General features: G+C 48.6%; 2 protein-coding genes across 3 annotated transcripts in view; one reads left to right on the top strand and one right to left on the bottom strand.

Annotated features, from left to right (window-relative positions):
* Positions 1 to 6930, top strand: part of bltp3a (bridge-like lipid transfer protein family member 3A) — a 27008-nt gene extending 20078 nt beyond the window's left edge. The window contains exons 14-21 of the mRNA XM_063014906.1: positions 19 to 1094; positions 1680 to 1834; positions 1996 to 2108; positions 2353 to 2500; positions 2621 to 2853; positions 4989 to 5097; positions 5267 to 5322; positions 5448 to 6930. Of these exons, the coding sequence (XP_062870976.1) occupies positions 19 to 1094; positions 1680 to 1834; positions 1996 to 2108; positions 2353 to 2500; positions 2621 to 2853; positions 4989 to 5097; positions 5267 to 5322; positions 5448 to 5564 (2007 nt within the window). The 3' untranslated portion in view covers positions 5565 to 6930. The remainder of the gene's footprint in view (positions 1 to 18; positions 1095 to 1679; positions 1835 to 1995; positions 2109 to 2352; positions 2501 to 2620; positions 2854 to 4988; positions 5098 to 5266; positions 5323 to 5447) is intronic.
* taf11 (TAF11 RNA polymerase II, TATA box binding protein (TBP)-associated factor) lies at positions 6909 to 13318 on the bottom strand. 2 transcript variants are annotated; one of them, XM_063014905.1, is made up of 6 exons: positions 13169 to 13318; positions 12655 to 12828; positions 11094 to 11254; positions 10908 to 10995; positions 10161 to 10257; positions 6909 to 8691 (listed from the first exon to the last, which is right to left on the bottom strand). In XM_063014905.1, exons 2-6 carry the CDS (start codon positions 12808 to 12810, stop codon positions 8561 to 8563), a joined length of 633 nt encoding a protein of 210 aa, XP_062870975.1. In that variant the 5' UTR covers positions 12811 to 12828; positions 13169 to 13318; the 3' UTR covers positions 6909 to 8560. The 2 variants fall into 2 exon arrangements, with proteins under 2 accessions (XP_062870975.1, XP_062870974.1); XM_063014904.1 differs by having other exon boundaries at positions 12655 to 12825.

The raw sequence follows: 13318 nt of genomic DNA, 5'->3' as shown, positions 1-13318 counted from the left end.
GGTCCCTTCTCTCTGTAGCTGATCGTTCCTCTGGACTCGTCGATTTTGGATCACCCGGACCGCCCCCGTTCTCTGAGCTTCTCCCTGTCTCAGGCGTTCCTGAGTAACACCCGTCACTCTCCTCACTCCTCACTGTCTGATCTTTACTCCTGCTTCTCCTCTCGACCTTTCTTCTGTCCTGCACCCAGCACTGCGTTTCCTCGTGACAGGAACATCTTCCATCCTCTTCCTCCAGGTGTCCAGAATCCTGATCCCTCCCCCCGCTCCTCCCGGGACGTCTGGAGTCTGAGCGTGTCCCGGGCTGCAGGGAGTTTCGACGGTGCTCAGCGGGGAGGAAAGACGTTTCTTGAACCGTGTGCAGTGTGTGTGTGGATGTTCCGACCGAACGCCTTAACGAGCTCGTTACATCAGGACTCGGATACCTCGTCTGAAAAACTGTCCAATCAGAGCGCAGCTCCTGTAGCAGCTTTTCACTTCCTGGTTCAGTCCATCACACCCATTCGTATGTGGTTGAATCATTACCAGTACGTGGCGCTGCTCCGGATGAAGGATTACCTCGCCAGGTTAGGCGCCGATCTCGGTCACGTCCAGGGCTCAGACGCCAGCCCGGCGTCTCCGCCCGCGGTGTGTGTGTGTGCACTCATGGAGGCGCTGGAGGTCGGGTTACTGTTCCCACCCGTCACGGAGCCGGACGAGGCACCAGAGGATTCGGACACACAGAGTGTGAGTGGATCCAGTCCCTCTCCGGCCCATCGGAACAGTGGAAGCGTGGAGGATCAACACGCTGATGAAGCGGAGGGGGAGGGGTCTGTAGAGGAAGCGTATGAAGCTGTAGAAGAGGGACCGGACGATAACCAATCCCATGTCTCCGCACCGGTCAGCGATCCGACCCCCGCTCTTTCGCCTGCCGATCAGAACACTTCCACTGTCAGCCTGGAGGGGGAGCTCTCTAATGCACTAACTGCTACTAAAGATGTCACCAAAGATGCACTGAGCGCCTCTCTGGGCCTCACCAAGGGGGCGCTGTCCATCACTAAAGATGCTCTGAGCGTGCTGAGCCGGGGATCGGCCATGATCTTCAACACCCAGAACAAGTAAGAGATTCTCCACGAGGTTCTGGGTTCTATTCTCTTTTATTTTGCTGGAGCTGTGCGGCTCATGTTGGTTTCTGCGTGTCTGAGGGAGTCAGGATGTAGATGATTGTGCTTCAGTTCTGATTGTTTGTGTTTTTGGAAACGTTGCTGGTACAGAAACACAGCTTTAATTTTAGGTGTTGGTGATAAGAGGTTAGGCATGCAGGAGGGAGTTGGTCATGTTTAAATGCTTAAAGATGAATGAGTTGTATGAGTGTAACATAACAAGAGTTGAATCCAAACCAGCAAATAAAATCATATACATTTTTACATTTCTGCACTAAATATGAGGCAATGATCAGATGATTCTGAATCAAATCATTGTGAATCGAATCATTCTGAATCAAATCATTGTGAATCGAATCATTCTGAATCAAATCATTGTGAATCGAATCATTCTGAATCAAATCATTGTGAATCGAATCATTCTGAATCAAATCATTGTGAATCGAATCATTCTGAATCAGGTGATTTTTGTTGATTTTGGTGATTGTGTGTGTGTGTGTGTGTGTGTGTGTGTGTGTGTGTGTGTGTGTGTGTGTGTAGGGAGCTGGATGACCCCTCGCTGCGTCTGCAACCCCTGAAACACTCGTCTTCCCAAAATTCCTGTGACAGCGTTGTCATGGAGACCAGCACCACTGATGACGGCCTGTCATTGGACAGCGACACCAGCGAGAACTTCATCATCCTTCCGGACTCGGGTATGACGTCAGCATGCTTTAAAACGATGAGAACATTGATGAGTGCTGCTTCACCTGATGAAGAGACATCTCTAATTATTTATAAATATATAAATAATGATAAATATTTAATAATAAATGAAATTCTTTGATGTTTGATGTGTTTGATGTTTCTGTCTCAGACTCGTCTCGTCCTAACGGGACTCCGGTTCACTCTGTGAGGACTGATGGAGGATCATCAGCTGATCTGAGCAGCTCTGTGTCCCACAGTACTGAGGAACTATCAGACCAGACGGTAACACCTACACCGACCACCATACAGTGCTGTGAGAAAGTATTTACACCCCCCCTTCCCCATTCTCTGATGAGTTCAGATCCAACTGAACATGATCTTAAACAAAGACTGTTGGAATATTTAGGAGCAGGTGGGGGGGGGGGGGGTGATTACTTTATCACAGCACTGTAATCTGCATCAGTCGTGATTATTAGACGCTGTAGTGACACGCCCATCCCGTCGTGTGTGTGTGTGTGTGTATCAGGTGTGTGTGTTGGTGCTCTCTCTGCGAGGTGTGAGCTCAGTGATGGAGCTCCAGGAGGAGAAGGTTGTCATGGCGACAGAGGTTCAGTCTCTCACACCAAAACAACTGGGGAACCAGAAGCTCCTGGACCTGCCAGCACTAGCACATGGTGAGAGACGTTCTCATGGATCCTCCTGATTCCTCATTAATGATCATGATTGGTTACAGCTACATGGCGCCCCCTGTTGGTCCTGAGTGATCCGCGGGTGTGTCCTCTCTCCTCCAGCAGGTGTTCCCTCCGCCCCGGTGTCACCTCGCTCTCGCCCCCCGGTGGTGTGTATGCGGGTGGAGGCGGGGACGGGGGCGGAGAGTTCGGGGATGGTGGAGGTGAGGGTGAGGGGGTGTGAGGCGGAGCTGCTCTCCTCCACGCTGGGAGCGATCGGTCCGTTCGTGGAGGACGAGCTGAGCGTGGATCCTCAGCCAATCAGAATCAGCGTCCACAACAGCAGCATCACACTGAAGGTGAGGAGATCAAAGAGTGAGAAGAATGATTACAGTAATGACTCCACCCCGTCCTGTAACTACAGCAGTCAGTGCTGTTACTCAGACTCCTCAGTGCTGTTACTCAGACTCCTCAGTGCTGTTACTCAGACTCATCAGTGCTGTTACTCAGACTCCTCAGTGCTGTTACTCAGACTCCTCAGTACTGTTACTCAGACTCATCAGTGCTGTTACTCAGACTCCTCAGTACTGTTACTCAGACTCATCAGTGCTGTTACTCAGACTCCTCAGTACTGTTACTCAGACTCCTCAGTGCTGTTACTCAGACTCATCAGTGCTGTTACTCAGACTCATCAGTGCCGTTACTCAGATTCCTCAGTACTGTTACTCAGACTCCTCAGTGCTGTTACTCAGACTCCTCAGTGCTGTTACTCAGACTCCTCGGTACCGTTACTCAGACTCCTCGGTACCGTTACTCAGACTCATCAGTGCTGTTACTCAGACTCCTCAGTGCTGTTACTCAGACTCATCAGTACTGTTACTCAGACTCCTCAGTACTGTTACTCAGACTCCTCGGTACTGTTACTCAGACTCATCAGTGCTGTTACTCAGACTCATCAGTGCTGTTACTCAGACTCATCAGTGCTGTTACTCAGACTCCTCGGTACTGTTACTCAGACTCATCAGTGGTGTTACTCAGACTCCTCGGTACTGTTACTTAGACTCATCGGTGCTGTTACTCAGACTCATCGGTGCTGTTACTCAGACTCCTCAGTGCTGTTACTCAGACTCATCAGTGCTGTTACTCAGACTCCTCAGTGCTGTTACTCAGACTCCTCGGTACTGTTACTCAGACTCATCAGTGGTGTTACTCAGACTCCTCGGTACTGTTACTTAGACTCATCGGTGCTGTTACTCAGACTCCTCAGTGCTGTTACTCAGACTCATCAGTGCTGTTACTCAGACTCCTCAGTGCTGTTACTCAGACTCCTCGGTACTGTTACTCAGACTCATCAGTGCTGTTACTCAGACTCATCAGTGCTGTTACTCAGACTCATCAGTACTGTTACTCAGACTCCTCAGTACTGTTACTCAGACTCCTCAGTGCTGTTACTCAGACTCATCAACTCAGATTCCTCAGTACTGTTACTCAGACTCCTCAGTGCTGTTACTCAGACTCCTCAGTGCTGTTACTCAGACTCCTCGGTACCGTTACTCAGACTCCTCGGTACCGTTACTCAGACTCATCAGTGCTGTTACTCAGACTCCTCAGTGCTGTTACTCAGACTCATCAGTACTGTTACTCAGACTCCTCAGTACTGTTACTCAGACTCCTCAGTACTGTTACTCAGACTCCTCGGTACTGTTACTCAGACTCATCAGTGCTGTTACTCAGACTCATCAGTGCTGTTACTCAGACTCATCAGTGCTGTTACTCAGACTCATCAGTACTGTTACTCAGACTCCTCAGTGCTGTTACTCAGACTCATCAACTCAGATTCCTCAGTACTGTTACTCAGACTCCTCAGTGCTGTTACTCAGACTCCTCAGTGCTGTTACTCAGACTCCTCGGTACCGTTACTCAGACTCCTCGGTACCGTTACTCAGACTCATCAGTGCTGTTACTCAGACTCCTCAGTGCTGTTACTCAGACTCATCAGTACTGTTACTCAGACTCCTCGGTACCGTTACTCAGACTCCTCGGTACCGTTACTCAGACTCATCAGTGCTGTTACTCAGACTCCTCAGTGCTGTTACTCAGACTCATCAGTACTGTTACTCAGACTCCTCAGTACTGTTACTCAGACTCATCAGTGCTGTTACTCAGACTCCTCAGTACTGTTACTCAGACTCATCAGTGCTGTTACTCAGACTCCTCAGTACTGTTACTCAGACTCCTCAGTACTGTTACTCAGACTCATCAGTGCTGTTACTCAGACTCCTCAGTACTGTTACTCAGACTCATCAGTGCTGTTACTCAGACTCCTCAGTACTGTTACTCAGACTCATCAGTGCTGTTACTCAGACTCCTCAGTGCTGTTACTCAGACTCCTCAGTGCTGTTACTCAGACTCATCAGTACTGTTACCCAGACTCGTCAGTATCATTACTCAGACTCATCAGTGCTGTTACTCAGACTCTATGTGTGTGTTTTAGGATGATGGACCCCGTGTGTACCCCACCGCACCCCAGTCGGTTCCTGTCTCCTTTCTTCTCGATGGTGTGGTTTTGGAGCGCCTGGATGATACTGTCCTCACACTCAGACGTACGTGTGTGTGTGTGTACGATTGTGTGTGTGTGTAGGATTGTGTGTGTGTGTATGATTGTGTGTGTGTGTGTTCCTCCAGAATACAGCTCCATGGATGACTGAATGAATGGATGACCCCCCCCCCCTTTATAGGATGATTTATTCTACCTTTTTACTCCACCCACAGCCACTGCCAGCCAATCAGAGGACAGAGCCTGCTGTGCACCTGAAGAACAGGACAAGGTACACACACACACACTATACACACACACACTACACACACTCTGACCTGGTACTTCCTCTTGTGTAGAGTTAGAAGCCGTGTCCTGATTGGCTGGCTGACGTCTCTGGTGCCGTTGTGTTTGTAGATCAGGTCCCTGCAGGCCGAGCTCTCTGACGTCCAGTCGTCTCTGTCTGCTGCTCTGACGGAGCGAGAGCGCCTCCTACAGGAGATACACAAGTACGACCCCACCTTCACCCTCTGACCCCGGTCGTACCTCAGCTCCCTGTATCAGTGAGGATTAACGTCAGGAGCATCGTCCACTGCTTCCTCCTCCTCATCTTCATCATCCTGTACTGAAGAGCCACTACAGTCCTCCTCACCTCACTGCTTCTCCTCATCAGATCCCTGTAGGTGTGTTAGAGAATCCTGTACTCACTTAATAGGCTGCTGTTCATCTGCAACACTGCAGTGGTACGAGTGTGTGAGTGTGTTACGAGTGTGTTACAAGAGTGTGTTATGAGTGTGTGTTACAGGTGTGTAATTAGTGTGATACATGTGTGTGTTACATTAGTTAGTGTGATACATGTGTGTGTGTGTTATGTGTGTGTAATGAGGGTGTGTTACATGTATGCTGTGAGTGTGTTACATGTGAGTGTTATGAGTGTGTGTTACATGTTAACATTAAAGTGTGTGTTACACAGAAACATTAAAGCTCGTCTGAGCCAATCAGATTGATGGATGAGTAACAGAATCAGATTGGTTCTTTACCTGCTTACAGTAGAGATGAAGAACTTCCCTAAACTGGTGCTTCAGTAAAACTCTCTCAGGATCCTGTCCGGATGGGTCGAGCTCAGCTGGATCTGTAACTACAGTTCAGCCTGGCTCCCCCCACAGACCCTCAGAGCCACACCCTGTTAAACCCTGGGGGAGCAGTAGTGCACTAATCTCACTCACTATGTAGTGCTTTAGGATGCGATTTGGAACGCAGATCATTTCAGTCTCAGTGCATTTCAGGTTTGGTTCCTCCAGTAGAACCTGCTCGGTTCTGCTCGATCATCAGTCCTGTAGTGTGTGTCTGTGTGTGTGTGTGTGTGTGTGTGTGTGTGTGTGTGTGTGTGTGTGTGTGACGTTCACACCCCGGCGTGTATCTGAAGCTCTGATGTAAAAGTCTTCCACGCTGCTGCATGTAAAAAAAAAATCATTTAATTCTTGAATCAGGATTTTTCAGCTCGTTCTTCTGAGTAAACGTTTTAATTCAAGACGTCTGGAGATCCACCAAGTTCTCACGTCTGTAAAAAGAACCTCTCAGACCTGCAGAACTTCTGTTGTTTTTTTAACCAGAGATTTGATTAGAACCAGGAGCTTCAGGGTCGCGTCACACTCAGCGTGTTCCTTGTGGTTGGAGTTGCACGTTTGTCGTCAGTATTAATAAAGTTTTTATTTTGTATTTTTTTATTTAAAATGTTTCATTTTATTTATTTAGATTTTATAGAGAAATGAACTTTGTTTAATGTGGGTTTATTAATATTTAATGTCAGTTCTGGTGTGTGTGTGTGTGTGTGTGTGTGTGTGTGTGTGTGTGTGTGTGAAGAGAAGAACGAGCCAATAAAATCATCTGGTTTTAATCATTTTGATCTGGATGTAAATTTATTGTACGATACATAAAGAAACACTACAGTTAACATGGGGGGGGGGGGGGGGGGGGGGGGGGGGGGTAATAATGTCCCCCAGGCTGTTTGTGTCCTTCTCACTTCCCCTGTGCACTCTGGCGCCCCCTGCCTACCACACTCAGGAGAAGCTCAGACTAGCAGCACCTCACTTCACATGCTGAGGTTCTCATAGTGACTCTCGGTGGATTTTAAAGGATTTTCAGTCTGGAGTAAACACACAATCAGACCAAAAGTATGTGGACACCTTCCATTCTGAATTATTATAGAAAACAGCTTTAACATTTACAGCATTGAGCAAAAACCCTCGAGGGTTAAGGGCCATACTCAGGGGTCCAGTGGTGGTGAGAGGGCTTGAACCAGAGACCTTTTGATCACTAGTCCAGAACCTTACAGTGTCAGCCCTTTTGGGAAATTATTTCTGCCCATTTGGTGATGATGAGAAAATAAGTCAACGTTCCAATTCATCCCAAAGCTGTTGACTGGGGCAGATCACCAGAGTTTCTCCACAACAAAATCAAACCTTCTCTTTGTAGACCTTGTTTGTGCACAGTGGCACAGTCATGGTGGAACAGTAAGGCAGTAAGGGGCCTTCCCTAAACTATTACCTAAAAGCTGGAAGCATGTAAATTATGTCAATGAAACACCAGATACTTTATTCAAAGAACGGGAGGATCTCCAATATCTCACATTTACATTTATGGCATTTAGCAGACGCTTTAATCCAACTTGACTTACAGTTAGGATTAAGGGCCTTCCTCAGGGGCCCAACAGTGGCAACTTGGCAGTGGTGGGGCTTAAACCGGCAACCTTTGGATTACTAGTCCAGTAGCTTAACCACTGCCCCACAACAGACCATGAGGACCCCAGCAGGAGAAGGTCCAGAGAACAATCTCAGTTACTCTCCTGCTAAACCAGGACCTACATCATGATCCAGGACCTTTATAAAGACACTGTTGCGTGTTTCTAATATTTTGTCCACCATCTGTAGTATATTTTCACACAGTTTACACTCAAATTAAACAAAATAAAAATAAAACACAACACTGCAGTTATACTGACGAACCAAAACATTAGGACCACCCAAAAAACCTGGTGATGAGGGGAACGTGGTACAACACACAGAGCATCAAACCCTTCTGTACTAGTCAGAGTCCTCATGCATCTCCGGTCCATCGTCCAGTTCCTACAGTGAGCACACAGGGATCAGAACTGGACACCAGAACAATGGAGGAAGGTCGACTGGTCTGATGGTGGATGAAAAAATATCAGTCGTCCTTTCGATTCATCCCAGAGCTGTACCGTTCCCTCCTGAAGGGGAAGAACCAGGAGGCTCTGTGGAACCTGCTGGTGGGTGGGTGTGTGTGGGTGTGGGGGGGGGTGGGGGGGGGGTTCTCCTGATGTTCTGGATCATCTGTGTAAACTGTAAGTAAAAGTTTAACATCTCCACCTTTTGGAGGTGGAGCAGGATGCATTAGAACCAGGACCGTAACACAGTATAAACTAAGTTTGGAGTTCCAGTCTGATCCACATCAGGGATTTACAGTCGTGGTCCATGAGTCCAGATGTTCAGGTGAGGTTGGTGTGTGGATCAGTGGAAGAGGATCCGTTTATGTTTGGTGTTGGGGATCTGATCTCGACTCTTCAGCCTCCTCACCGCCTCCCTCATGTGTTTGGGCTGCAGAGGAGGGGTGTCGCCCCACTTCTCACAAACATCCAGAGCTACACACACACACATCAGTACACACACACACACACACATCAGTACACACACACACACACACACACACACACACACATTAGTACACATCAGTACACGCACGCGCACACACACACACACACACATCAGTACACACACACACATTAGTACACACACACACGCACACACATCAGTACACACACACACACATTAGTACACACACACACGCACACACATCAGTACACACACACACATTAGTACACACACACAAGTACACACACACACACACACACATCAGTACACACACACACACACACACACACACACACATCAGTACACACACACACATCAGTACACACACACACATTAGTACACACACACATCAGTACACACACACACATCAGTACACACACACACATTAGTACACACACACATTAGTACACACACACACACATCAGTACACACACACACATTAGTACACACACACAAGTACACACACACACACACACACATCAGTACACACACACACACACACACACACACACACACACACACATCAGTACACACACACACATCAGTACACACACACACATTAGTACACACACACCAGTACACACACACACATTAGTACACACACACACACACACACATCAGTACACACACACACATTAGTACACACACACACACACACACATTAGTACACACACACACACACACACACACACATTAGTACACACACACACACACACACACACACACACACACACACACACACACACACACACATCAGTACACTTTCACTATTATTCACTAACATGCACCAGCTAAAAAACTCTGATCTGTGAGATTTTAAACAACACAAGGCAACTAACAGAGTTTCAGTGGGGACACATAACAGGGGCCTGAATGATGGGAGCATCAGTAAAGTGGAACAGTTGGTGCAAACAGAAGCTCACTGACAGGAAGAGATACAGGGTTGTTACTAGTACCCCAAACCCAGCCCAACCTCAGGTGATTGGTAGAACTGGGACTAGAACCTGCAACCACGAGGTTGCTACTACAGGACAGGAACCGAACACAGGGTTAGCATTAGCCACTGCCGGCCCGCTCAGACGCTCTACAGACGCAGCAGGTCTAAGAGAGGGGGGACAGTTTGGAACTCTCCCAGTTTAAGCGTACTCAGTTCCCCTGTGCACTCCGGAGCTCTCTGCTGGTTACACGATGCTGACGCTGGCCGAGGAGAGGCGCAGACTAACATGCCTCACCCGGACTCTAATTATTATAATGACACGATGGGTCTCGTGTGTATCCTAGCTCTCTCCCTACACAGACACATTTCCCATCATCCTACACTCCCGAGAAGAGGGCGTGTCTAAATTCTTAGCTCCCTTAAAATGCTCCTACTGAGGCGCCTTAATTCTGAGTGATGATCTGACTGAATGACGAGGGAGCGTCCGGCGCCTCCTCAGCGTCAGAATAAAGATAAACGTACCTTCTTCCATGATCTCACCCACGAAGACCTTGGAGATCCCTGACATGGCGATGACGACGTTCTGAGACACCGAGGATCCGGTGATGGACTGGATCAGCTGAAGCACAGAAACGGTTACAGTCAGTCCAGGCTCCGGCGCTTCAGTTAGCTGCTTCAGCTACAAGGCAGCATCTGATTCATACTGCACGGTGTAGTGCACTAACTGGGGTAGTATTTAGTACAACTGTATGTGGTTTGGGACGCAGCCCTACGGGCATTTCTAAATCTTTATACAGTTACCAACATAAACGCCCTCATGATTACACACACGTGACTGGCTGTGCCTAAGGGTGGGATGGGTGAAGCGGTTCCTCATCACTGCTGCAGTTACGACCTCTGCTGGCTGGTCGAGGCGCTGCACAGAGACGGTGAATAATGGAGAGCAGTGCGTGACTGCAGGTGCAGGTGAAAAGAAGCGGTCCGTACTGCACATGCATATAAAACCCAGCAGATCTCTAAAGGTTCTATAGGAACACTATGCCATCAGCTGCACTGTTGAAAAACACCAGTTACACAAAGACTCCACAGAACCACAGCGAGAGCCGTTCTCTCTAAATCAAGGTAAGGTGGAACAGGCGTCTCAATCCTTAACCGAGCTCAGTGCTCATGAGACCCCACTGCTAACCAAGATCAAAGCTCCTGAAGCTGTTTATGGACAGATTACCTGTGAAACGTGATGAAGGTAGAGTGATGTGGATGAGTTCTTACCCTTTTTATAGCAGCTTTAGGGAAAGCAGCGCGTCTGTACATCTCGTATCTGTTCAGCTGCTCCTCCGAGAACGAGGAGACCAGGACCCTGTACAACACAAACACAGAGAGCTCAGCGGTGGAGCACCAGCGCATTAGGAAATCCAAACTCACTATAAACTCTGAGAGCAGCAGGTGGAGACTCACTGCATCTTCTGAATCTCGTCCTCGTCCACCTTCTGCTTCTTCTCCTTCTTCTTCTCTGGTTCCACCTTGAGTTTTTTAGCAGCAGGAGGGTGAGAACTGGAGTGAGCTTCCTCCTCCTCCTCATCCTCACCTCCTGCCATCACCTCCTCCTTTATCACCCCCTACAGAGAGCAGGCAAGAAGAACAGATCAGAGTGGGTTGTGGTGTTGGTGTAGTGTGGTGGTGTAGTGGTGGGGTGTTGGTGTAGTGTAGTGGTGTAGTGGTGGGGTGTTGGTGTAGTGGTGGTGGGGTGTTGGTGTAGTGTAGTGGTGGTGTTTCTCACCCCGCGGTGCTCCTGTAGTGGGGCGGTGGAGTTGGGTTTGGGTGTGGTGTTGGTGTAGTGTAGTGGTGGGGTGTTGGTGTAGTGTAGTGGTGGGGTGTTGGTGTAGTGTAGTGGTGGGGTGTTGGTGTAGTGTAGTGGTGGTGTTTCTCACCCCGCGGTGCTCCTGTAGTGGGGCGGTGGAGTTGGGTTTGGGTGTGGTGTTGGTGTAGTGGTGGTGGGGTGTTGGTGTAGTGGTGGTGGGGTGTTGGTGTAGTGTAGTGGTGTAGTGTAGTGGTGTAGTGGTGTAGTGTAGTGGTGGTGTTTCTCACCCCGCGGTGCTCCTGTAGTGGGGTGGTGGAGTTGGGTTTGGGTGTGGTGTTGGTGTAGTGTAGTGGTGGGGTGTTGGTGTAGTGTAGTGGTGTAGTGGTGGGGTGTAGTGGTGGGGTGTTGGTGTAGTGTAGTGGTGTAGTGGTGTAGTGGTGGTGTTTCTCACCCCGCGGTGCTCCTGTAGTGGGGCGGTGGAGTTGGGTTTGGGTGTGGTGTTGGTGTAGTGTAGTGGTGGGGTGTTGGTGTAGTGTAGTGGTGGTGTTTCTCACCCCGCGGTGCTCCTGTAGTGGGGCGGTGGAGTTGGGTTTGGGTGTGGTGTTGGTGTAGTGTAGTGGTGGGGTGTTGGTGTAGTGTAGTGGTGTAGTGGTGGGGTGTAGTGGTGGGGTGTTGGTGTAGTGTAGTGGTGGTGTTTCTTACCCCGCGGTGCTCCTGTAGTGGGGCGGTGGAGTTGGGTTTGGGTGTGGTGGTGGGGTGTTGGTGTAGTGTAGTGGTGGGGTGTTGGTGTAGTGTAGTGGTGTAGTGGTGTAGTGGTGGTGTTTCTCACCCCGCGGTGCTCCTGTAGTGGGGCGGTGGAGTTGGGTTTGGGTGTGGTGTTGGTGTAGTGTAGTGGTGGGGTGTTGGTGTAGTGGTGGGGTGTAGTGGTGGGGTGTTGGTGTAGTGTAGTGGTGGTGTTTCTCACCCCGCGGTGCTCCTGTAGTGGGGCGGTGGAGTTGGGTTTGGGTGTGGTGGTGGGGTGTTGGTGTAGTGTAGTGGTGGGGTGTTGGTGTAGTGTAGTGGTGTAGTGGTGTAGTGGTGTAGTGGTGGTGTTTCTCACCCCGCGGTGCTCCTGTAGTGGGGCGGTGGAGTTGGGTTTGGGTGTGGTGGTGGGGTGTTGGTGTAGTGTAGTGGTGGGGTGTTGGTGTAGTGTAGTGGTGTAGTGGTGGTGTTTCTCACCCCGCGGTGCTCCTGTAGTGGGGCGGTGGCTTTAGGTGTTGATTCTGTGCCGCTGTTCCCTCCACTCGTCACTTCAGCTTTTTTATCTTCTGGATTTTCTTCAGACTTCAGATTTTCATTCACAACTTCATTCTTCACACGAGCTGGATCAGCCATTATCAGCCAACACACCTACTGGCATCCACACACACACACACATCATCAGCCAATACACCTACTGGCATCCACACACAAACACGGAACAACAAACTCATACTGGATTGAGCAGAAGTTTGTGCCCCCCTTATATTCCATGTTTTGTTGTTTTAAGTTCAAATAAAACTTCCACATTACTGCACAATTTTCTCTTTAGTACTCAGAGGTGCACAAACATTTATATTTATTATATTTATCATGTTTATTATGTTTATTATTTATACGGTTTTAAACGATGAGAGAATTAAAGATTAAATGTAACTGAATCAGTTAGCTTAGCTTTAGCATTGCGAGTGTAAACAAGCCATCGATAACTTACCTGATTATTTTATAACTCAGCTTTAACAGCACAACTATCTCTAAATAATCACACCAACTCGCCTTGATCAGATTTTATAAACTAACTTCTAAATCAAATCAAATAAATATAAACTGTATTGCTAAGCTAACTGAGAGCCGCTACAGTGAG

This window comes from Trichomycterus rosablanca, chromosome 19, assembly GCF_030014385.1.
Source record: "Trichomycterus rosablanca isolate fTriRos1 chromosome 19, fTriRos1.hap1, whole genome shotgun sequence".
NCBI lineage: Eukaryota > Metazoa > Chordata > Actinopteri > Siluriformes > Trichomycteridae > Trichomycterus > Trichomycterus rosablanca.
This window is presented reverse-complemented; position numbering and strand designations above follow the sequence as displayed.